This window comes from Dermacentor andersoni, chromosome 2 (assembly GCF_023375885.2).
Source record: "Dermacentor andersoni chromosome 2, qqDerAnde1_hic_scaffold, whole genome shotgun sequence".
NCBI classification, from domain to species: Eukaryota; Metazoa; Arthropoda; class Arachnida; order Ixodida; family Ixodidae; genus Dermacentor; species Dermacentor andersoni.
In genome coordinates, this window is record NC_092815.1 from 88975819 (window position 1) to 89001868 (window position 26050).

Here is a 26050-nt window from a genome sequence, read left to right on the forward strand (position 1 = left end):
CGAAAAATAAGAGGTACAGTAGCGGACGGCTGTAAGAAGAAGTATAGAGAAGCTAAAAACTATATAGTCTCCACCGCGTTGTGCATAAAGACGAACTTTGACCTTTATCACCGAGTCCGCCGGCCTTGCATCTTCCGCCCGTTTTTCCCCCTTCTCTTTTTTTCTTTTTGTCTCATCGTTCCTCTGTACTTCCCCCGAGGTGCAATCCCATCGGCTCGACAACGGCCGTCAGGAACCACGTGACCTTCGGACCGGAGGCCGAATCGATGGCGGCTGCCTGGCCAGGCCGGCCTGTCATTCTGCTCGCTGGGACTCGGCCTGTTGCTGCTGCTACTGCTCGAGCATCGGACGGGTGAAGAGCGGGGTGCGTCGAATTCTTTTCCTCGCGCGCACCAGCGGCTCTCCTGCGGAAGTCGATATAGCTCGCGCGCCACGGATCGCAACGACCAGACACGCCTTGCTTTTCTCGTTGCTTCGCTGCCTGCACTGTCACCGCGTACTGGTTTGTTGCACCACGCGACCTCGCGCGAGGTGTCGGGATTTAGCTCCAACCTTCGCGTTTTCCTCCCGCTGCTCGACTCCGCACCAATGTCCGTTTGCGATGATGTTTGCCTATCTCTTTCTTCTTGTATTTGCATATTTTATTTTCCTGTTCCTATTTCGATGTGACCCTTATATCCATCCAGCTGCCCGTATGAGGCCGCTTCCTTCCTTTTGCATTACGGTACTTCGACACAGCGTCACCGTCTTACCGTTAACGCAACCGTCGCTGCGAAACTGCGCACAGCGTGGTAGCTCTAGTGGTAGTGGTAGAGTTACAATACTTTACGCTAATATACTCTGCCATCTCGCGGTCGTTGGAACGAGCGTCCAGACGTGGGTAGGAGGGCGGATGCATAACAGGAAGTTAAGCAGCGAAAAAAAAAAAAAAAGAATGGTTTTGTCAAAAATTCACGTAGCTAATTTAACGGTGTTCAGGTGTCCATTAGTACACACAGGGGCGACACCTCTCGTCTGGAAAAGTGTGCGCCTGCGTAACGTCGAGAGGCGTCAGATAATGACAGCTGTACTTCGTAACACTTTCAAGGACTTGCAGTGAGCGTATAAACATTGAATATGCTGAAAATTGCAATCGGACGAATTAAAGCCACACACGCGCAAGGAAGTGTTTACGGTGATGCTACGTAATAGGTAATGATCAATAAAGAGATTGAATCTCTATGTCCCGAACAAATAAGCACTGTGAGTGACCAAGTTCTACAAAAGGGTTGTTTGTACTTGATTGTATGACGCCATAGTACGGCGAACAGCGCGATAACGGAGGTACCTTTAGAGAAAGGGATGACACGTCGCAGTTTCTTTTTTCTTTTTAATGTTTATTGCACAATGGCGAGACATATGGAGAGAGAGAGAGAGAGAGAGAGAGAGAGAAACGCTGCAAATACCCCCCCCCCCCCCCCCCCCCAAGCGCCTGTGACGATGGTACGTACTTCCAATCTTTGTCCTGTTTTCGCATTGCTTGCTGTAGTATGGTGTAATTCTGCTATCATTGCTTCCTTAACGCTCGGGCATTATTATTGTTTTTTGTTGTTCCGTAAGCTGTAAATTTTTTGCTGTTTCTGTGGTTTGATAAATGCTCTTGGTGGGCACCGCCGAATTGTGCTTCCTATCATAGCGTACATAACAGTCACTTAGTGCGCAACAGGGGTCGGTCTGTCACGGGAAATAGAGCAAATGGAGGATAAAAAGATTATGCGAAGGGCACTGGAGAACATATCATGAGAAGTCAAAACAGACACAAACGAACAGTTACATAATATTGCCACGTGACAGTGACCGTAAATGACACAATAGCAATACTGTGAAAAACGAAACTAACTTTTATTCGCTAACCTGTTCCCCCCTAAAAAAAAAAACAAAAAATAACAAAAAAAAAAAGAAATGAAAAAGAAAAGAAACAGGCTATGCTCAAAGAACGGCGTCAGCGGCGAACACAGTCGGTGATCGTCGAAATATGATCAGCGGGTCAAGCGCGTCGGCTTTTATACATCAGTCGTCGAATGTTCCGGAGTAATCGGTGGGACCCGCGTGCCTTCCACAAAGTTCTACACCATTCGCGTCACGCGATGAAATCTTGATCCGTAGGCGGGCGAGCTGTCGGGCTTCTTCGGTGCGCTGGAGATAGGTAGCGACGTCAACATTCTCTTCGTCAGCGACGTGCGGCAGCATGACGTCGAGCGTCGTGGTCGGGTTCCTGCCGTAAATCTGCTTGAACGGCGTGATATGTGCCGTTTCTTGCACCGCCGTGTTGTAAGCAAAGGTTACGTACGGTAGTACCGCGTCCCATGTCTTGTGCTCGACGTCGACGTACATTGCTAGCATGTCGACAAGGGTCTTGTTCAGGCGCTCCGCGAGACCATTCGTCCGCGGGTGGTAGGCAGTTGTCCTCCTGTGGCTTGCCTGGCTGTATTGCAGTATGGCTTGGGTGAGTTCTGCTGTGAAGGCTGTTCCTCTGTCGGTGATGAGGACTTCTGGGGCACCATGTCGCAGCAGGATGTTCTCGATGAAAAATTTCGCCACTTCGGCTGCACTGCCTTTCGGTAGAGCTTCAGTTCGAGCGAATCGGGCGAGAGAGTTCGTCGCCACGACGATCCACTTATTTCCGGATATTGACATCGGAAACGGTCCCAAAAAATCCATCCCGATCTGCTAAAATGGTCGGCAAAGAGGTTCGATCGGCAGTAGTAATTCTGCAAGCCTTGTCGGTGGTGTCTTGCATCGCTGACAGTCTCGGCATGTCTTGACGTAACGGGCGACGTCGGCGGTCAGACGCGGCCAGTAATACCTTTTCTGCATCCTCGACAGCGTCCGGGAGAATCCAAGCTGCCCAGCGGTTGGATCGTCACGTAGGGCGTACAGTACTTCTGGATGCAACGCTGACGGTACGACAAGAAGTTTGTTGGCGCGGACTGGTGAGAAGTTCTTCACGAGCAGGTTGTTTTGTAGCGTGAACGAAGACAATCCGCGCTTAAATGCCCTAGGGACAACGTCGGTGTTCTCTTCCAAATACTTGACGAGGCCTTTTAGCTCCGGGTCTACTCGTTGCTGTTTAGTGAAGTCTTCTGCGCTTATTATTCCGAGGAAGGCGTCGTCATCCTCGTCGTCTGCCGGCGGGGGAACGATGGGGGCGCGTGATAGGCAGTCGGCGTCAGAGTGTTTTCTTCCGGACTTGTAGACCGAGGCCTAGGCTACTGGCGTCAGTGTGGATTTCGGTATCGGCGTCCTCGTCGAAGTGTGCAAGTGCCGGCGAAGTGGGCAATGCGTCGGCCTGCGGCGTTTCCCACTTGAACTCGACATCTCATTTGGTTAGATGGTTAGCGGCTCCACGATGCGTGAAAAGACTTTGACAAAGCTCCTATAGTAGGCACACATGGCCGGGCACTGCGTTTCTAGCCGTGCGGTCCACTATGTCCGGCCGGGCACTAGCAGAAAAGGCGTCCAAGACTACGAAGGGGAAGTCTCAATCGTCGCGGGCTGGACTTCACTTCCCGGTGGATCGCATCGACCACCTGATGAGCAAGGGCAACTACGCAGATCGTATAGGCGCCGGCGCCCCGGTCTACATGGCGGCAGTGTTGGAGCACCTGGCGGCTGAAGTGCTCGAGCTGGCGGGAAACGCGGCTCGCGACAACCACAAGACACGCATCACGCCCCGCCATTTGCAGGTGGCCGTGCGTAACGACGAGGAGCTCAGCAAGTTGCTGTCGGGCGTCACTATATCCGAGGGCGGCGTGCTGCCCAGCATTCCACAGGAGCTGCTCCCGAAGAAGTCCGGCGGAAGTCAGCTGCAGCAGAATGGCCACAAAGGGGCCGATGCGGGCGGTGGAAGCCAGACTTACTGAGGGGCCTCGTCACACTCGCCGTCAAAAGGTACCGTCAATCAAAATAAATTAGTTATACAAAAAAAAACCCAGGCTACGGTCAAAGAACGGCGACAGCGGCTAACACAGTCGGCGATTGTCTAAATATCAGCGGGTCAAGGGCATCGGCTTTTATACATCAGACGTCGAATGTTCAAGAGTAATCGCTGGAACCCGCGTGCCTTGCACAAAGTTCTACACCATTCACGTCACGCGATGAAATCAGACAACACAAGGTTCGGTAAAAACAGACGGCAGATAGAACCACCGACAACACCCCAGATACCTCCGGCCGCGCTGCGCGACAACATCCGGCAGGCGGCGAAACGCGGTCACCCGACAGAGATATACAAGTGCACGTGTCAATATTTACAAAATGCCACTTGACATCATTTTCTTTAAGGTGTACATACAACAGCAAACAGAGAGAGATAATTTTTTAATGATGCAGAAGGCAACGAGCTACACTCCTTCGGACAGGTACTCTGTCCTGCAGGAAAAGGGGAAAAGGAAAAAAAAAAGGAATAAGGTGCGGAACAGGGGACCAAATTTACAAAGCTATTCGTTCGTAATAGCGCTCTGCCACTGGCCTTTGCTAATGATACGACCAGAGAGAGAGAGAGAGAGAAAGGCAAAGGAAAGACAGGGAGGTTAACCAGTGATTATCTCCGGTTGGCTACACTGTACTGGGGGAGGGGCAAGGGGATGCAATAGGTGAGAAAGAAAGACGGATAAAAGAAGAACCTAAACACACACACGCACGTACAATGATACGACCAACACAGTACGCTGGTATATGCCGTTACGAACAATTCTTTAGCACCTTCTCTGTAACTGTCCTCGCTATAATTTACAGAGACGATCGCTGGTAATTGTGACAGCACGCTTTGACCAAAGTACTTTAACAGAAGAAATCATTTTAGAATGCCGGCATCACAAGCCATCGCAGCGAATGGCGACGAAGGCACCGTTTCAGTTTTTTAAGGACAACAGACTTGGACATGCGGCTGTTGCCTGAACTGATGTTCATATAGTACCACAAGTACTACTGTGATGTGCGGTGATACAGTATGCGGTGACAATGACCTACTGCAAGTGTGTATCCGTTCTCCCTTCATTCCTCTATCTGTTTACTTTCACGTCACTTTATCTCCATCCTCTCTCTCCCCAGCGTAGGGTAGCAAATCGGACCTTCCGCTCTGGTTAAGCTCCCTGCCCCCCCCCCTCTCTCTCTCTCTCACTCACTCACTCTCTCTCTCTCTCTCTATATATATATATATATATATAGTTAGTGTAAGCACTATTAACGTACTTCGTCGTTTTCATTTGTACATAGCCATCATCATCTTCCCTCTTCTTCGACTTCTTCGCGCGTGAGCTGCGGGCGTTGCCTTTTTTGGAATAAACAGCGCTGGACAACTTGATCGGTCTCGGTATTATAAAGTGGTGGAGGTGCTGGGTACAGGCGGCGACCGGAACGGAGCTCCAGGGAGGACGGGAACGCGAGAGGACGTCGGGATCTTGACGTACCTCCACCACTTTATAATACCGAGACCGATCAAGTTGTCCAGCGCTGTTTATTCCAAAAAAGGCAACGCCCGCAGCTCACGCGCGAAGAAGTCGAAGAAGAGGGAAGATGATGATGGCTATGTACAAATGAAAACGACGAAGTACGTTAATAGTGCTTACAATATATATATATATATATATATATATATATTTTATTTTATTTATTTTATTTTATTTTATTTTATTTTATATATATATATATATATATATATATATATATATATATATATATATATATATATATATATATATCCTAACAGCATTTTCGTGAATACGGGGCGCAGTTTCTAGCATCTCAACAACTGCCTCTCTTTCTCGCCGCTGAACGTACCCAAACACCGCCAAGTGCGCATGCGCGTGCACCCGCCCACGAAACACAAACGGCGACGAAGAGGAAAGGAGGGTGGCGGAGGGAAGCAGAAAGCGTGTTATCCTCCGAGTCTTGCATTAGTGCGAGCGCGCCAAGTGTGCGGGCCCTTGTGTGGGACTCATCTCCAACCAGTGGTCAGCGTCATGAACACGACGTAAACAATTCATCTTCTCCGCATCGTGCGGTCGTCCAGGCCTACCGAGGGCATTACGTTAATGCCCCGGTGTCCGCTGTGGGGGCGGTGTCTTGGGGGCCCGAAAAATCGTTCGTCATTTCGCACTGTCCGCCGTACAAAAAAATGATGAAAAGAAAAAGACGAAAACAAAACAAAAAATACACACGCCAAGTAGATTGCAGTTAATTGCGTTGGCGGGGTAAGGCGTCTAGTGAACTCTTTGGTGAAATCTCAACTTATGAACACGTACCTTGCTGGCCGTAAGTCAGAGCAATTTTTAATCTTTTAACTTGACCAAATGATAAGGTTGTAAAAGCGCGGGGAACTGAGAACATTGGTACAATTTAGTACATTGAAGTGAAGAACATATTGTTACGTAGGAAGACGCAGACGAAAAGCTATGTACAAATATATTTACAAGGAAAATACGCTGCGCTTGGCCAAGAGGCAACAGCCCGCGCTAGCTTCTAATCGTCGTCGTCGTCTTCACACTGCTGGCCTTTCGTGATCGCGCATATTGTGCCGTAGCACTACCCCCGGCTGCAAAAGCGCCGTCCCGGAGCGACTAAAGATCGGACTCGGAAGCAGTGTAGTAGGCCTTGAGCCTACTGACGTGTACGACATCACTAGATGCCACAGGAGAGGACGAGGTTGAGGCCACAGGAGCAATTTCGTAAGTCACAGGCGTCACCTGGCGCAGCACGCGGTAGGGCCCTGTGTATCGCGAAAGGAGCTTCTCTGAAAGTCCGACGTGACGAGAGGGCGACCACAGGAGCACGAGCGCACCAGGTGAAAACTGTACGTCACGATGGCGGGCGTTGTACTGACACTGCTGAGTGGTCTGTGAGGCCGTCAGTCGAGCACGGGCAAGCTGGCGTGCATGGTCAGCGAGGGCGATGGCGTCGCGCGCATACTCGCTTGTTGAGACCGCAGCAGGAGGAAGTGCCGTGTCTAGGGGCAAGGTAGGTTCGCGACCGTACAGTAGATAAAAGGGAGAAAATCCGGCGGTGTCGTGCCGGGAAGAATTGTACGCAAATGTTACGTAAGGAAGGGCAATGTCCCAGTCGTGGTGGTCCTTGGAAACGTACTTGGCCAGCATATCGGTAAGAGTACGGTTTAACCGGTCTGTCAGGCCATTGGTTTGAGGATGGTATGAAGTAGTCAGTTTGTGTTGAATGGAGCAGGAACGCACAATGTCAGCGATAACTTTCGAGAGGAAGTTTCGACCACGGTCAGTAAGCAGCTGTCGCGGGGCGCCATGAAGCAAGATAATGTCACGCAAGAGAAAGTCCGCGACGTCAGTGGCGCAGCTGGTAGGGAGAGCCCGAGTGATAGCGTATCGGGTGGCGTAATCAGTCGCGACGGCTACCCATTTGTTCCCAGAAGATGACGTGGGAAAGGGACCGAGCAGGTCTAATCCAACACGAAAGAACGGTTCCACAGGGACGGTGATCGGCTGGAGATGACCGGCAGGTAGCACCTGAGGTGTCTTCCGACGCTGGCAGGGATCACAGGCAGCAACATAGCGTCGAACGGAGCGAGCGAGACCAGGCCAATAGAAGCGGCGGCGGACGCGGTCGTACGTGCGGGTTACCCCAAGATGTCCTGAAGTGGGTGCGTCATGCATCTCGAAGAGCACAGTCTGTCGTAGCTGTTTTGGCACGACAAGAAGAAGGTCAGAGCCGTCAGGGAGGAAGTTCCTTCGATACAGAATGCCACCCTGGAGGACATATCGGCGAACGGATGCGTCGGTAGGTGTAGAGCGCAGACGCTCGATAAGTGCTCGCAGCGATAGGTCTCGGTACTGCTCATCGGCGATGTTACCGAAGGCAGAGACAGAGAAAATGCCGTTGGCGCTACTACTGTCGGCGTCGTCAGGCTCGTCGACCGGGTAGCGAGACAGGCAGTCAGCGTCCTTGTGTAGTCGGCCAGATTTATAGGTGACAGTATACGAATATTCTTGGAGGCGTAAGGCCCAGCGACCAAGTCTTCCTGTAGGATCTTTCAGTGAGCATAACCAGCAAAGCGCGTGATGGTCTGTGACAACGGAAAAGGATCGGCCATATAAGTATGGGCGGAATTTCGCAACCGCCCAAACTAGGGCCAGACACTCACGCTCAGTGATGGAATAGTTGCGCTCCGCGGGTGAGAGGAGCCTGCTGGCGTAAGCGATAACACGGTCGTGGCCACGCTGGCGTTGTGCCAGTACTGCTCCAATTCCGTGACCGCTGGCATCAGTACGGACTTCGGTAGGCGCAGAAGGATCGAAATGGGCCAAAACGGGAGGCGTTGTGAGAATGTCGATTAGATGAGAGAATGCAGAGGCCTCGTTATCGCCCCACTGGAAAGGAGCGTCTTTTTTCAAAAGGTCGGTTAGTGGTCGTGCTATGGCGGCGAAATTTCTCACGAAACGGCGGAAGTACGAACAAAGGCCGATGAAGCTGCGCACATCCTTGACACACTTCGGAACAGGGAAGTGCGTAACAGCATGGATCTTGCCTGGGTCCGGTTGCACTCCGTTCGCGTCAACGAGATGTCCAAGGACGGTAATCTGGCGACGGCCGAATTGGCACTTCGATGCGTTGAGTTGCAGACCGGCTCGCCGAAAAACGTCCAGGACTGCTGAGAGGCGCTCGAGGTGCGTAGCGAACGTTGGGGAGAATACGATAACGTCGTCCAAGTAGCACAGGCACGTGGACCACTTGAAACCGTGAAGAAGGGAGTCCATCATGCGTTCAAAAGTGGCAGGGGCGTTACATAGACCGAACGGCATCACTTTGAATTGATAAAGACCGTCGGGTGTGACAAAAGCAGTCTTCTCGCGGTCGAGATCGTCCACGGCAATCTGCCAGTAGCCGGAGCGAAGGTCAATAGAAGAGAAATAGCGAGCACCGTGGAGGCAGTCAAGGGCGTCATCAATCCGAGGTAGGGGATACACGTCCTTTTTGGTAACCCTGTTAAGGTGCCGATAATCCACGCAAAAGCGCCATGAGCCATCCTTCTTTTTGACCAGTACTACAGGTGACGCCCATGGACTATATGATGGTTCAATAATGTTCTTGGCAAGCATTTTGCGAACTTCTGCGTGAATAACTTGACGCTCAGCTGGTGACACTCGATACGGGCGGCGATGAATAGGAGGGGCATCGCCGGTATTAATGCGATGTTTGACAGCTGTAGTTTGGGCTAAAGGACGATCGTTAAAGTCAAAAATATCGTGGTAGGAAAACAGAACGCGGTAGAGTTCACGAGCGTGCTCGGAGGGCAAGTCGGGGGCAATCATTTTCCGTAAGTCAGCGATGGTACAATTTGCCGACTGCGATGGTAGAGGAGTATCGGATGAAGTGTCGTCTACTGCAATGGATGCTACTGAGTGATCCTCGAATGAACAAAGCTGGGCCAAAGACATCCCACGTGGCAGCACTTGTGTCGTCAAGCCAAAGTTGACCACTGGCAGGCAGACGCAATTCGCCGTAATAGATAAAACTGTATGGGGTACTGTGATCCCATGTGTAAGGAGGACGTCTTGCATAGGAGCCGCGATGTAGTGACCGTCGGGGACTGGTGGGGATGACACTAGGTCAACGTAGGTCAGTGCCGAAGGTGGCAAGCGAACGAAGTCGGCGGAACTGAGGCGACTGGGGTGTGGTTCAGCAGGATCCAGAACAGGCAGGTCAAGGCGGAGAGTACTGGCGGAACAATCGATGAAGGCGTCATCAATCGAATTGAAGGCGTCATCGGCAATGCCTTTGAGGATGTGGGAAACCTTGTCTGACTCAGTCATGTGGGTGTCAACTTTGCGGCACAGAGCCAAGACGTCCTGAATGTACGTGACATAGGGCTCTGTTGACGTCTGCACACGGCCGGAAAGCGCCTTCTGCGCGGCAAGTTGTTGACCGTAGGGGTTGCCGAACAAGTCTCAAAGCTGTGTCTTAAGTGAATCCCAACTGGTGAGCTCATCTTCGTGCGTGCGATACCAAACTCGAGGTGTGCCACCGAGGTAAAAGACTACGTTGGCGAGCATAATAGTAGGGTCCCACCGGTTATTGCGGCTGACGTGTTCATACAGGCTGATCCAGTCATCGACGTCTTCCCCATCTTGGCCCGAGAATACGCCAGGATCACGGGGAGCGGGGAGAGTGATGTAGGTCGTCGAAGTGGCAGCAGGTGTCGGAGCCGGCGGAGTCGGGTTGTCGTCGCCGGGAGCCATGAAGGAAGGCTCGACGTACCGTCCACTGCGAAGCTCCGTGACGAGGTACAGGGAACGTCCACCTCCACCAGATATGTTACGTAGGAAGACGCAGACGAAAAGCTATGTACAAATATATTTACAAGGAAAATACGCTGCGCTTGGCCAAGAGGCAACAGCCCGCGCTAGCTTCTAATCGTCGTCGTCGTCTTCACACTGCTGGCCTTTCGTGATCGCGCATATTGTGCCGTAGCAATATGAAACCATTAAAAGCCTGAATAACTTGATTTGAATAACTGAATAACTTCCTCTTCTTAACAACTCGCACTTCGTTTTTCTTTTCTCTTTTATTTTTTAAACAGTGTTTAAAAAATTATGCAGTTTTACGTGCCAAAAACACGCTTTGATTATGGGGCACGCTGTAGTGGGGTACTCGGGAATAATTTGGTCCAACAGTTCAACAGTCCTCGGACATCCACACAGAATAAAATGCACAAGACCAGAGAGCAGTGGGAGACCGCGTTGCTGAGCTGTGCACCGGAAGACCAACTTAAGGCAATCCAGCAGGCCGAAGATGCCTCCAGAGCCCAAGGGCTCGAGGCCATCATCTAGGTAGAGACGCCTAGGTCTCAAATTTGCTGTCCTAAAATAAAGTTTATTCCTCCTCCTGTCTGGCATTTTAGGGTCTTTGTGCGCCCACTGCAACTTAATCTTCATGCAATGTTCCTGAATTGATTTCTAAATTGGACTTACTTGCGTAAACAAAAGAAAAAAGAAAAAGAAAGGAAACACTACCGTTATTGCGAAAATAATATACTCATTCTGACAGCTCGAAGGATTTCGTTGTCGGAGGGTATTAACGACCAAATTTATTGCCAAGACAAATTAATTTGACACCTTAAGCTTTCCTCTCTCTCTCTATTAATTACCTTACCAAGCGGAGGCTTAACACTGTTATTGAAAGGAAAGCATCTTATCAATTTGCACAAACAATGTTATTGGGTCCTATTTGTCGTTATAGAAATAAGATTACACTTGTGCGTAATTGATGGCGTGGCACACGACGAACTGAAGGTAGAGCTGTTACAGCGGCTCTAAAAGAAGCTGAGTGGAATGAAAAGAACGTGTTTTATTGCTGGACGCACGCTTAACCTGCGATTGTGGGTGAAGAGGCAGAAGCGAAAGAATGAAGGAGACGCTGACTACGGAGGAGGAGGAACAGCCATGCATATCCTACACATGCCTGAACTTGTTTACTCTTTTGATTTATTCCTTCATTTTATTTTATTTTATTTATACTTTCCTATCCCTGCTTCTTTTCATCCTAACCTGCTTATTCCCAATTTGCGTTTTAATACCCTTGTATAGTAATGTACCCGTTATTTCTCTTTTTGCATCTATCGCGCATGCTCTTGCTTCTTGTGTTTGATTTGTGTTTTGTTTCAGGAATTTTTTATTTCGTTCTAGCCGATTTTTGACCAATCCTTCAGAATATGTAGGCGTCATTGCACACGCAAGGAGGTATACATTTACTTATTTTCTTGCGCCCAAGCGCGTTCGGGGTTCCCGAATTTCGAAGCAGGGCTGGTGAAATTGAAGAACAGAAAAAAGAAAGTCAGAACGAGGATCGTCTGCTTTCTTTCTTTTAAAATGGAACTATATATGGAACATTAGAAGGGCGTAGAAGTGTAGGGGGCCGAGGGTCGGCCGCGGCGCGCTGTTAAGAATGGCGAGCTGCAAGGAAAAATTGCCACCCAATTACGACTGGGGGACAAGGCGCGCATCCCCCACTCTCCGTCGCTGCAGCTAGGCTGCGTTCGAAGAAGCGGGCTTTGTGCTGAAAACAGCTCCATATCTAACAGCGCCCGACCAAGAGGGCCTATAACGGGCTTCTACAACCGAACTGCGCGTGCCGTGTTTGCGCATCGAGCGCGCGCTGAGCATCTTTTTTTTTTCTTTCACAACCGGCATCAAGGCACCGGTTGAGAGCGCCGGCCTTGTGTTCCCGCGTTCAACACCACCCGGGTGGTGTCGAACCACCCAGGTGGTGCTGAACAACGTAGGTGGTGTCGACGCGTTGCGGCGTCGGTGGGTGCTGCAAAACTATGAGTAATGACCTCGGCTGACCTGCCAGCGCTGCATCGTCAAGCTTTCCACCGTCGTCGTGGCATTCCACCTTTTTTTTTTCTTCTAAAATAATGATTCGCCGCGGTATAGCTGCCGTTGGCTTGTTGCGCGCGACGTCGCGGACTGGGTCCCGGTCGCGGCTGCCGCATGCCGGTGTAGACGGAATGGAAATGAAAAATTAAGAAAAAAAGAAAGAAAAAGCAAGAGAAGAAAATTTCGTGCAACGTGCTTTGTTTGCATGTTACTTAAATCCAGATGGTCAAAATTAATCCGGAGCTCTCCATAACCCGGTTTTCTTGTGCAGTTTCGATCGAACGCTACAACTTCCGCTAGTTAATATTAATTTCTAGAAGCAACGTCGCTCAACCACTGCGCGGATTCGACTGTACGGGAAGACGAACGGAGCTGCGTAGTTTGCGATGGATGTGTAAGAAGAGAGGCAAGAAAGAAAAAGGAATAAAGACCTGTTAAAGTCCGAATTCTACGTGATAAGAATGCTTGCCGCAGCTGGTTGCTCCTTCGACCAAGCATCGACTTCTATTCCCTGCACCATGTCTCGACAACTGCGCGAAACGTCGGTCTAGCAACTGCTGCGTAAACGACATTTAATTAAAATACAGGCGTGTAGTGAAAAACGTCCACTGAGGGGACGACGAGCTTCGACTGTTGTGCATTCTTACAACCACTCTTTTTTTTTCCTTCTTCTCTCTCTTTGCCTCTTTATTTATTTATCTTTTTAGTGCGAAAGAACTACGCCAGAGGCATCCAAATAAAATAAAATAATAAGATTACTCGTTAAGTTGTTCCAGCACACTTCGCTGTACGTAATGCGACTGTGCACAAACTGCACGCCACCATCATTTCAATCGAATAACACGTTTTGTTTTTCTCGTCAGGAGAACGAGAAGTTAACTTTCATTCCAGGCACGATTGCAGAATGGAATACTGTAAGCGAGCCCTGTCTGCCACATATCGATACGACCTCTGAATGCTGTCGGTTTTTATTTTATTGTTTTGTGTCATGTTACGTCCTCCTTATAAAAACTATATTTTGTCCGACAGTAAGCGTGAAGTAAAATAAAACACCGAAAGGTATTTCGCCCCGGGGAGTGAAGTTCTGTGAACACTTGTGTTGCACTGATTAGTGAACTGTTTTTGACGCCCGAGTGACGCAATAATGGTACAGTTATTTGCAACAACGGCAGGTGGTCACACTGCTCCGTATCTAGATCATCCACGAATTACAAACAATCATTCGTAAATACTTGCACATTTCATATTTCGAAATAATTTGCGCTCAGTTCTAAATCCTGCGCTCTTGCATGCGAATGACACTATTCACATTTACGTTGGGGTTAATCATAGCACGAGCGATAGAGATGGAATCTGAAGCTTCCAAATTTCAACTTTCACTTTAACTTTAACTTTAACGCCACAGTAAATTTTTTTTGCACCCTTGACGACAATTGGTTTGTCTGATAACTAACATCATTATCCTTACGAAGTATACGACTTAATCTTGCTGCAAGTAAGCGAAATGGTGGTGGCGGCATACGACATGAAACTGCCCTAAATAAACTGTAATAGATATCTCTGTCAAACTGCCCTGTCATATATCTGGGCGCACGCCAGGTGGTAAGCATTATTACGCAGTTTTAACTGCGGATTCTGTCAGTGTAGGTTTTGGAGCTCGCTGCTCTGTGCAATAATTTCATATAGTGTTAAGCATGTGAGACAAACATGCACTTCTAAATGCAGAAAAAAAGAAAATAAAAGCAAAAGGAAAAGGAAAAAAAATTGTTTCTAAGCTGCAAAAAGCTGCTAAGTCTAGGTGACTGAACCTATAGTCAAGCTAGCAGCAGGCAATGAAAGCCTCGCGAACTACGAATTCCTTTTGGTCGTTCATATTTGACACGAACAAGGTACATAAAGAGCGGCTCAAATGAGGGATAAAAAATGTAAAAACGAACATTGTAAATGTTCTTATCGGCATGAAATAACGGCACTGCCTCATTTTCTCGTTTTAACGGTTCTTATATTCGCCTCATCTCGAATGCACAGTCAGCTTATTGCGCTAGAAATCCCGGTGCGTATATCTGCGAATAAAGGAGCCTCATTCTGAAGCGGCGAAGCTTCTCGGAGTGTTTATCGATCACAAATGGCTCGTTTCACGGCATACCATAACGGAGAAACGTTCTTCGTTACTCTCTGTCCGCTCGGTAGAAACAAAAGGCGAATGAAAGCCCCCATGCGCAGTTTATTTAATTAGCAGACGGAGAGGGTCACTATTCAGACCACCCTTACTAGCGAACGATGTTGCGGCCAGTGTAAAACTAAAGGATACAACTGGTGAAAAAAAAGAAAAAAAGGGGAAAATTGTAGAAAGCGATTCGTGAAGAGAAAGTTACCGAAAGCATTGAATCACGCGAAGAGGAAGCCTCTCTATACCAGACGCCGTGCGCATACGACAGGTGCAGATTTTCGCAGCTGCCTAAAATTAAGGTAAGCAATGGGATTATGAAAAAAATCACAAGTCGTAAAAAAAAATTATTGGCACGGCCTTCGCAGCGGAAGTGGTTTTACCGCTAGCTCCTAGGAAAGATGAAAGAAAGGGCGGACAAGAATTTGAAGGAGAGCTCGTGCTTTTCAGAACACTAATGCTTGGAACGTCGAAAATTTTGTTTTTGAGGTATGAATAAATTGCAAGTGGGGCTGGTCCGATGACCCTCGCTTAAGGATCATGCGTCGAGCGTCGGCCGGCTTCATTTCTCATAATTCGCTTCACGTGTCACGCAGTCGTTAAATAAAGTACGAGTTACGTTCAGCTAATATGTACGCCAAATTGAGCTCATCGCGTCCCTAATGTCCCCTACGCGTGCTAAAATCTGTATTACTAAATTGCTACCTCTGGTATGGCCGTACAGGAGGCGCACCCTTAATGACCGCCGACCAAGAGAGCCTGACGAAGCATTTTATGCGATGTCCTATATCTGCTATACTTCGTTCTACGCGTAGATACAACACACCGTGCGCTGAAATTCGGAGTATATGTGAAGATGCCGCGAATTGTAGAGACACTGCCTAAGCGCTCTTATATCCGTGTTTTATGCAACACCCACATTCCTTTTAAAGCTCGTCGTGCAAGCGGTACTGTGGGTGAAAGCATAGTCCACGTGTTGCTAGAATGTCCCCTACATGCTCACCAAAGGCGACAGCTGCGCTACAAACCTAGGGCGCTGCGCAACCGTCCATTGTTACTTGGAACAATACTTGGACCAAGACTAATTAATCGCCTTCAAAGGACAGCTTTCTCTGCAATGAAGGACTTGAGCAACGAGCGTGGGGGCTGAGAATATTAGGGCCAATATTACGCGCAGTGACTGCCGTTCGTTGCGATTGTTTAATCTTCCTAAGTTAAATCCCGCAAGTAAATTGTTTTGCCTCCATTTCCTTCTTGCGATCAGTTTGTCCAGTTGCCGTAATTTTTTCGTGTAAGTCCGAGCGTGTATGTATATATATATATATATATATATATATATATATATATATATATATATATATATATATATATATATGCGTGCGTGTGCGTGCGTGTGTGTGTGTGTGTGTGTCGCTGGCCTAGTCTGTCCTCGTTTTTGTTGCCAGTCCCGTATTCTAATTCAACGTTGAGCACGACAAAAAATAAATAAATAAGAAATAACATAGAGGAGATGCCCGTGTGCCAGTGGCTATGGTATTCGGCTGCTGAGCACGAGGTCGCGGGATCGAATCCCGGCCATGGCGGCCGCATATCGATGGGGGCGAAATGCGAAAACACCCGTGTACTTAGATTTAGGTGCACGTTAAAGATCCCCAGGGGGTCGAAATTTCCGGAGTCCTCCACTACGGCGTGCCTCATAATCAGAAAGTGGTTTTGGCACGTTAAACCCCATAATTTTTTTAATGCCCGTGTGCTCAGAAAGAAAATTAAGAAACGCTGTCGCAGATCGAGGCGCTTAAAGGTGCGTTCAGCTGATTGTGTGAAGCTCCACGAAGGCGTGCACCTGTTTGTTGAGCTCGGTGTCTGCTTCGCGTCGCGCGCTGGCAAAATATTGACCCACATGGTCCGACTGTACCTCATCTTGCTCATTACACGGTTCGAGTTATTTTATTGGTTTAAAAATATTGTCGTTGTGCTACTTAGCTAATATGCCTTCGTTATAGCGTCTTTGTTATAGCGCGTTGCTCACATGCTTTTTCCTTGACAGAGCTAGTTCTGTTCCTCGTCCACTGGACTAGACGAGACGAAGGAAAAGGAAAGTGAGGTAGTTAATTTTGACTGCTATAAGTGACAAATTTCCCCCATTTTTCCCTGTTCCTTGCTGATCGAGTCTTTCGGCGTAAGCCTGCACAGAAGCTGAAACATTACGGTTTCAATAAAGAAACCTTTCAAAAAAAGAAAAGAAAAAAGGAAATCCCTAACAGCGCACATCTTAAAAAATGTGAAGTGAGATTAACTCTAAGGTGACGAGCACGCAACGAAGTAAGATGAAGAACACGCAACTGCTTGATGTTAAATCGGCCACTATGCTTGCCGACTTACTTTTCTGTCTTTTGTTCTGTTTGATAACGCACCCGAATCAAGAATGGTGTGCTACAGGTACAGCCAATTATTTAAAAACTGAAAAAAATTAAACATCGAGCGCCACGAGAATCAGACTAAGGCAGTCGAAAACGTCAGAAAGAACGTGCTAATCACGAAGTTTGCATCTCCCCATGTCGCGCACGACCGCGGGTTAGAAGCCTGCCAAGCTTCCAGTCGAACGAGCCGCAAAAGTGCAGCTCACGTTACTTCAACGCCGACATTTAATAACGGGTAATTTAAGCGTTGATTGATACAGCAGCTGCGAATGTATGTACGCACTAAGTGTAGCGTGTGTGAATCCGTGGCGGGACTTGCATGTTTGAGGCTGGATGTACGTATAGCTAAATGCACATACAAAATAAAAGCAGGTTTAGTAGCAGTAGAAAGTGAAAAGGAAGTTTATATCCTTAGTCTTCTCGCGCTAACAGTCATGAGAAGCAGACAGCGATTCTCTTGCGGCCCCAGAGCCGATTTCGCAAAGCGATCTGTGCTGATGACTTTTCGTTCTTGTTCTTTTTTCCAACGAATACATCGCAGTTGCATTATGCAGGGCGTTTCAGCTAACTTTAACCAGAGTTTAGAAATATGTCGATGCACTCTAAGGCGACGCGACCAAAGGCATGTCGCTCACTTTTGTATGTAATGTGTTACGCTATTTTTGTATTTTGCTTAATTAGATAATTAGTAAAGATTAGGTAACCATCTTCTGAAGCAACGAAGCTAGGAAAGAAACTCTAATTAGAAAGTTGTAGTGAGGTTTGCAAAACGTCCAAAGAAATAGTTTCTGTCTTTCTATCTATTAAACCCGCCGCGGTTGCTCAGTGGCTATGGTGTTGGGCCGCTGAGCACGAGGTCGCGGGATTGAATCCCGGCCACGGCGGCCGCATTTCGATGGGGGCGAAATGCGAAAATACCCGTGTACTTAGATTTAGGTGCACGTTAAAGATCCCCAGGTGGTCTAAATTTCCGGAGTCCTCCACTACGGCGTGCCTCATAATCAGATAGTGGTTTTGGCACGTAAAACCCCATAATTTAATTTTCTATCTATTAAGAGTTAGTGTTTTTAAGCTTACTGAGGATGCCCGCGAGAAAAAAAAAAAAAAAAAAACACCACGTGACATGCCTGCTTGCGCGTCGTGATTGCACTGCTCCCAAGTCTGTCGCGCACAAACGAACATAATATTTAGCCGGGTGTGCTGCCACTGCGTCTGCTTATCGCTATCATGCACCGCCACGAGAGAAGCACATCGCTGGCGTAAATGGCACAGCCAACGCCTTCGTCACTTCCCTCTCACCTTTTAAGCGGCAGCACGCCCTGCTAGATGCTGTCAGTTTGTACGCGGACAGTTTGGGAGCGCTGCAATCACGGCGCGCAAGCGGTTATGTCACGTGGCATTTTTTTTTATTTCGCGGGCATCCGCAGTAAAATGAAAAACACTAATACTTAATAGATATAAAGTTAGAAACTGTCTAATCGGATGTTTTGCAAGGCGCTCTACAACTTTCTCATTCCAATTTTTTACCTAACTTCATGGCTTCAGAAGTTGGTTAATTATTCTTGAGTAATTATCGAATTAAGCAAAATACAAAAATATTGCGTAACACACTATATACATACAAAAGTGAGCAACATTCGCTTGATCGCGTCGTCTTAGAGTGCATCGGCATATTTTTAAACTCTGGCTAAAGTTTGCTGAAACACACTGGATATGCCAGCGTGTAATGCTCGTTAAGCGAACGAGAATTTTGCTACGTTGAAAACATCATCTAGGTTTCGACTTTCCCGGAGGTCTTCGAACTTTGCCGCCTAATTTCGTCTCCGTGCCTCGTGAGTTTCTAGGTGATGCTCTTTCTTAATTTTTTTGGTCTTTCTCCCACCTTGTGGCAGACTTGTGAGTGGGTGCACACACTATGGGGCACTATCTAAACAGCTGTCTGTTCCATATCGCTCCATGAAAGACCTAATAAATAATAACAATGTTTTTTCCATAAAGGCGCGTTTGCATCGTCTTGTCTTGAATAAGTAAGCGAGAAGTTGTCACTTAGGCTGCTTCCACGATCCGTCGTGTACTGTCAGGTTTCGTGCATCCATTTTATGAAAGCGGCTTCTAGAATTCATTGTTTCTGCAGATTTTATTTTCTTTTTATTCCAAAACTTTACGCTGTTATAAATTATGCTTGCGGACCGTAATAACAACGGAGCGCAATCACACTATATCCCGTAATCACACTTGTCCGGCAACCTGTTTGTTTTGGTGGTGGTGGTGACGTTGCAGCTGGCGGAGTTAGCCTGGCATAAATAGCCGGCAATTGTTCCGCCTGATCCTCCTGTGAGTTGAGATCAGGGGCGTGTCACTATCGTAGACAGAAGTATGAGGTACTTAAGCCACGTGTATGAATCGGTGGCTAAAGCGATAAGATTATTGAAAGCACGCTTAAGGGACGTCGGTGACACCTCGTTCTATTAGCATCTGCAAGAGCCGCCTTCCCGCTTCGACCAAGAGGATTCGTAGGAAAGTTCGACAGCATGTTACACTGCTGTAACACGTGAAGGCGAAAGCCTGCTGCACACTTGGCAATGCGCCGTCTGGCATCGTCGCGTTGCTGCTTTCGCAGTTCGCCTTCTTCGGCTCGTTTTCGACGCTTTGTTGCGGCTTCGCGCGCTCGTACAGCGGGTTCAGACTCGCGCCAACGACGTTTCTCTTCGACTTTACGTTGCAGTTCAGCAGAGGATTGAGACGTGTGCAGTTCTGTGTGTTATATGGGTGATTTCAATGATTGTATGCACTGTTCCCCTCACTTTGCTGAGCGCTTGTAGCCTCAGCAGGGTGTCTACCAAGTCGACATTTTCAAATTCCCTGAGTTTTCCAGGTTTTGCCTCAGTGCCTTTGCAATATTTCAGAACTTTGTTTTATGCCAAGACGGGCTGACACCCTGTCGCCCGATGCTGTCACTCTCTGTTAAGCATGTTAAAAAATAAAAAAGCGACTTAATTCAGTTTGAATAGTAAGCAGTAGTGTTTATTTTATTCAAAATAGAAAACTGAATGGAGGCGCTAGTAAAATGCACAGGAAATAAAATATCTTTGACAAAAAATAGTAAAGCCCATTGCAAATGGAGTCAACCATTTCCAAATACGCATAAAAAGAGATGCATAAACAAGCAAATATTTTAGAAAATGAGCTATTCCTATCAATTGATAGCAAGCTCATTGATATTAGGCGCAAACTTTGTCACAATTGAGATTATCTCGCCAGCTGGAAAGCCACCCTCAACTCTCCTGATATACTCTCAGCCCACACACAATGCCTCGGTGTTGCGTTTCGCTGCTTTGAAGTTTATTTTGCTTCGGATTACGGTCACCTGCATCTCGGCGTCAGCCAACGCTTTGAGTTTTGAGCTCAAGCTCCTTCACAGAAGAGGCGGCACAGTTCCTTTCCCGATCACTCCTCGATGCGACGGTCCTTTCTGTTCTCGTTCTCGTACCACCATGCGTTCTCCCCACAGACCATTTGAAACATTCTTTTGGTCAGTTGTAGAGTCAAAGCCCGATTTTTTGGACTCCCTAGGGACCACTAAAATTTCCCGAAAATGGGCAGTCCGAAAAAATGAATGCATGTCTTTTATTGCCCTTAAGGGCTCAAATGGCCCCAGGGACGTACGAAAAAGCTCTGAAGGCCTGCCAGTACACTTATTAGGTATATCGGTGCTCGTACTGTGACAGGAGACGGCGGGTGCACGTGTGTGTAATGAGTGAATACGTATTGCGTCCCGTGACAATTGCCCCTTCCCACGTTTGTTAAGCGTCACCGCAATAATTTACGTTTGCTTCACCAAGTAACAATTCTGTACAAAGGCGAAGCTGCTTTTCGGGAACAGGCATTATGCAACGCGCCGTGCTTTGTAAGCTTCGAAGCCAATCGCAAGGACCACAAAGGCGGAGTCGGTGCCATTGCTGACAGCGGCGAGTTATTTCAATGGAAAACACCTCACCGAATGGCCAGAACCTTAATAGCGAACGTAGAAGGAGCTAGACCCAGCGTTGCCGCGATGGTGGATATGGCTGCCAGCTGATCTGCATGCGAGAGCGCCGGTTCGAGGCGGCGAGATAATCAAAACGGTGGCGGCGGCGCCTTTGATTATTGCCGTTTCGGACCTGCCGTCACGGCAAAAAGTCCGGAAAGCCGGACGGCGAAGGGTTCTTGCGTCCTAAATTTCGGACGTTCTTACAAATTGGCTCTATGGGGTACGTGGTGGTGCCGCGAAGCCGTACGCATTATTGGGCATGTCCCAAAAATCGGGCGTCCGGAAAATCAGTCGTTGACTCTACACTGGCAACTCCTCCAGCCGACGACACGGCGTAAAAGACAACTCGTTACGATTCTTTTCTTTTACTCGAGCCAGCATTAGGGTGACTTTCGTTCCCTTTCAATAAAATGACAGCTAATTTTCACTGAGAGAAGCACAAATTGCCTGAGTTTTCCCTGAGAATTCCTGTTTTCCCTGAGAATTCCCGGTTTTTCCGGTTTTCCCGGTCGGTAGACACCCTGCCTCATCCTTACGGGATATGAGCCATTGAGAAGGTCACGTATCTTCTTTTTTAGCACCCGACTAGACGCCACGGTTCTGTACGTTGTATGTGTGATTACAATATATGTACGTCCTCTACGCTTCACTTTACTGAGTGCCTGTAGTCTCTGCATTGCGATAGGGAAAATCCATTGCATTTCTTGCTTGCTTAGGGGTAATACTTTTTCTACCATTGGACCGGACGACGCGTTTCTTTTTTTTTTCTTTTTCAAGGCCATCGGGGGTATGAGCCACTTAAGGCTTTCGCCTTAGTAATCCCAATAGCGTCATTTGACCACAAGTAAATTCGTTATAACACCTACCGTATATGCCATTTAGTCAAGCATGATTGACTCCTACGACACGTGCGGAACTCTCTTGTAATCGCAGCGCTCGCGTCACCGTTGTACCGAGTGGGAGGAGCGTCGTATGTAGAAAACACACCGCTTTCGTGCATCACATTGATTTTAGTTGCTATTATAATTTTTCGACTACCTTCAACAAGTATCACTCACGAAAAGCGATGATAGAGCGAGAATGCGGCCGTGTCGCATAGCCACTACTCAATGGTGCTGAAAACAAAGAAAAAGAAAGAAAACTACGCACCTGCATCTGCTCATACGGAAAATAAAGTGTCATTCATTTCAGTAGCTCTGCAGGGGCTTACAAAATATGCAGCGTAAAATTTGGTGAGAGGACGGAAGGATTATGTGGGTTTCTTAGAGAGAGAGAGAGAGAGAGAGAGAGAGAGAGAGAGATACGGAAGTGTGACGTAAGAAAACTAAAACAGTGAGTGAGGGGGAAGCGAGAACACACGTTTCCGCTCTTAGGCAGACAGCACGCGCCCACCTTTCTGACATGCACTGTGCCAGCGTATGAAGCGATGGACCAGATGCTTCTATTTAACGCTAATGACGATTACCTGTCGTCAGGACTGTGAGGAAAAGGGAGGAGGATTTATTGAGAGCTTTAAGCAGCAGTGTCAACGGGAGCTTCGCAGTGCATGAAGAGAGATTAAAGAACTATACGAAATATGCAAAGACCACGAAGAAAGGAACGTCACTGGGTCGCGCGCCATTAGCCCGGGCCCAAGTCCTCGTTCCAGTGAGCGCACCGAGAAGAGGTAACGAACGTCGGTTCCAGGGATTGCGCGGACGGCAAAATACACGGCAAAGGGCGCAGGTTGCCAGGACTCCACATGTCAAAACCGGTGTAATTAATAGGATGCTTGTTTCTAGTTGCTCTTTAAGTTGAGAAAATATGGTTAAGTTCATCGGCACGCTCTTCTTGTTTAGCTTAGAGCAGAACGGGGTGGCGCTGTCGGAGGCTGAAAGCTTTTAAATGCTATTGGATGTCCCGCGAGCTTTCGACGGTGACAGCGGCGTCGCTATAAACGTCATGTCGAATGCGGCTACACATATGGTAACATCACTTCGATTTTCTTTTTTGGGGCAGCTTAGTGGGAAACGAAGCTCGCAACTAGGGGCAGCAGAAGGCCAGGGGTTGCACTCGCAAAGCTTTTCATTCGTAAGTGCCCTCCGACGTTACAAATAGCTGGCAGCTGCTCTTACGAACAGTTCTGGCACGAGAACTGGGTAAGTACTGCAGCAGGCAGGGACCGGATAAACGACGGAGAGGTGAATTAGCCGCTTCGAGAGGCGTAAAGCTGAAACAAAGGTATAAACGCACGAAATGCTTCCACGTGTTTTCCAGCCTTTCCTATCGTATTACCGACTCAAACGTTTCAAGGCGCAAGGCGATTCCTCAGGGGCTTGCATTCTTTTAAGTCTTCTTACGCGCACACACACAGTTGAGGGCTGCTTTTTCATGAGGCTAAAACGCTGGGAGAGCGATTCGCATGCATTTGTGGCATATTTGGCATCAACTCTCTCATAATTTTTTTCAATAATAATTTGAACTTCCTTCCGTTATAGGACCCGGTAGGAAAAATGCAAAATTAACAGCACGTCTTCTTCTGGCTGCTGGCTGACAGAACTGAGATCTGCGTTAATCATTGCAATAAAGAACGTGAAAACGCATTGGTATACAGGCTGGACTTTCTTTTCAAGAACGTGTCTTCGAAAACGCCATTGAAGTTATCTTTTTTATGCGATGAAGTAGTAACTCAGCCCTGGAAATACAATCTCATTTATCTTTGACTTTATTCGCTTCCTTCTTCTACTTCTTTCTTTCTTTTCTCTTTTCTTCGTGTGAGAACGTACTGAAGCACCACGCGAAGGACTACGATGTTATCAAACACGCTGAATCATGAGCCGGGGGTGTAATAGGGAACTGTCCAAGCTAACGCGGTGTGCAGTAAAAACACTACGCTTTATGTGCAGCGCACTTATCAGATCAACAAGCCAGTCGAAATAGAAATAGAATCGCGCCGTTGTAAAAGGCTTATTCAAGGCTGTCTCCACTGTCTCCTTCCCCTTGTGGTCCGTTTCAAAATGTAGAAACGTATTTTTGTCTGGGCAGTTTAGTCAAGGACGTCTTTATTTATGTACAGTAGTTGAGGGAGAAAGCGATGGGAGGAACTAATGCAAGTGGTTTTACACTGCTAAAAATGTCGAATGGAGCATGCCTGAATACCACTTCACTATTGTCCACAGATGTTGGCCATGCAGTCGCAATGTTTGGATGTAGCATACGTACGACGGTAGTGTAGTCTGAACACTGCTTCGCGCTGTTTATAACCCATTCGTACTCCTCCGTTTCTTTAAGTAAACCTAAATACGAGCATGACAAGCACGTACCATCGCAGCAGCTGCCTTGCGTGACCTGATGCCTTTGTTCACTGCTAGTAAAGATGTGACGAACGAATCAGACAGCAAATTGCACAAACAACATACAGCATAAACAATAGTAATATCAATGGGCTGCACTAACAACATAAGCAATAGTAATGCAACGGGCGTCGGATTCGGACTTATCCTTGGCGGTCGTCCAAGCCGATTTCAGTATATCAATGTCAGTGGACGTCGCCATCGAAATCCCATAGCGCGCTTCTTTATTGCGCTGACTATAGAGACGGTCACTTCCGCTTCCTTTTATGGCCCGAACACTCTGCCCCTTTTTTTTGTGGCCACTAACACGCGGCGCCTATAACAACTGATTATAAGGATATTTTCTGTGCGCCTTTCTCATGCACATTTATGCACGTAGCACGTATAATAAACGTCGTATACAGAAACATGGCATCTCTGTCAAGCAAGACATGGTAGTTTCCCGATAGCCTTAGCGCATGAGTTAGAGCTTCAAGGCTCGACTACGCTTGATGGAGGGCAAAAAAAAAAAAAAGAAAAAAGAAAAGAAAGAGAGCCACCCGTGACGTGTGGCGAAGCCGAGGAGAAATGTTGTATGCATTTTACCAGTTCTTTGCCGAAAGAACTGAGCGACGGCTCAAACGGGCGTGTTGAGCGCAATTACGTTGCCAACAAATCTCAGCAAGTCATCCTGTGAATTGCAACAATGTGCCCACTTTGGAGCTTACTTGATCGAAGTGACTACCCTTGCATAACAAGGTAGCAAGCATGTTGCAAAAAAAAAGGTGAGACTCAAAACAGTTCTCAATAAAAAAAAAAGATTGCTCATTTTTGTCTATAATGTGAAGCAGTGGCTCAATAGCCGGCACAACGCTATGCGCAGTAAGGTATAATAAAAAAAATCCCGTAGTTCTGCGTACAAAAACCACGACCTGATTATGAGATACGCCATAGTGGGAGACACCGGATTCATTTTGACCACCTGGGGTTCTTTAACGTGCTCTTAAATCTAAGCAGACGAGCGTTTTTGCATATCGACCTCACAGAAACCCACGACCTCGAGCTGAGCAGCACAACGTCATTGCCGCTGGGCTATACCGCGGCGGGTTCACTCTAAAAGAAGTTTACACCCTTTGGGGCGTATATCTACCACACAACGATAATCGTCATCTGCCTTGCTTGCGTTTCCTTTCTTGAAAACGCCGCGCCCACTAGTTTCCTCCCGGCAATGGTATGTCATGCTGATAACGCGCATGCCGTTCGTTAGTGGGAAGTACCGGGCTGACAGCGTTAAAGAAACGAAATGCGGTCAAGACAGATGACGTTTATTGTTGTGTGGCAAGATACGACTCCAACGGTGCAAACTTTTCTTAGAGTGTATAGTTTGTGAACAGTAAACCTTGCACTGTTTCGTGCGGTGCGCGTATAGTCAGTGACCCTGGTGCGAGTCGTCTTCGTTTGTTTAGGTGGCGCTCCCTGGTGTAGAAGAAACAGTAGTGATGACGATAATGATGATGATGATGATGATCCTTGATGACACGAATTTCTTCTTATTCCTCTTTCCTACCCAGCCTCTCAACTCTTGCCACTGGCTTCGCTCACATTATTTCACATCGGCGCTGGCTTATGGACAAGCTGCAGAACGTGGTGTCAGCTAACCATTTTGGACGATCATTAAAAAGGCCAATCGCAGTATTGTCCAGGCGGAGTATTTTTCCTTTCTGTTTTTTTTCTGTTTG

The 26050-nt window shown here is 47.7% G+C and overlaps 2 protein-coding genes across 2 annotated transcripts in view; one reads left to right on the plus strand and one right to left on the minus strand.

The window, feature by feature from the left end:
- Positions 1 to 26050, minus strand: part of LOC126541652 (uncharacterized) — a 223802-nt gene that overhangs the window by 33480 nt on the left and 164272 nt on the right. The window lies entirely within an intron of this gene.
- On the plus strand, positions 1485 to 4754 carry LOC126541653 (histone H2A-like). Its single transcript, XM_055076820.2, has one exon. It carries the CDS (start codon positions 3468 to 3470, stop codon positions 3900 to 3902), a length of 435 nt encoding a protein of 144 aa, XP_054932795.1. The 5' UTR covers positions 1485 to 3467; the 3' UTR covers positions 3903 to 4754.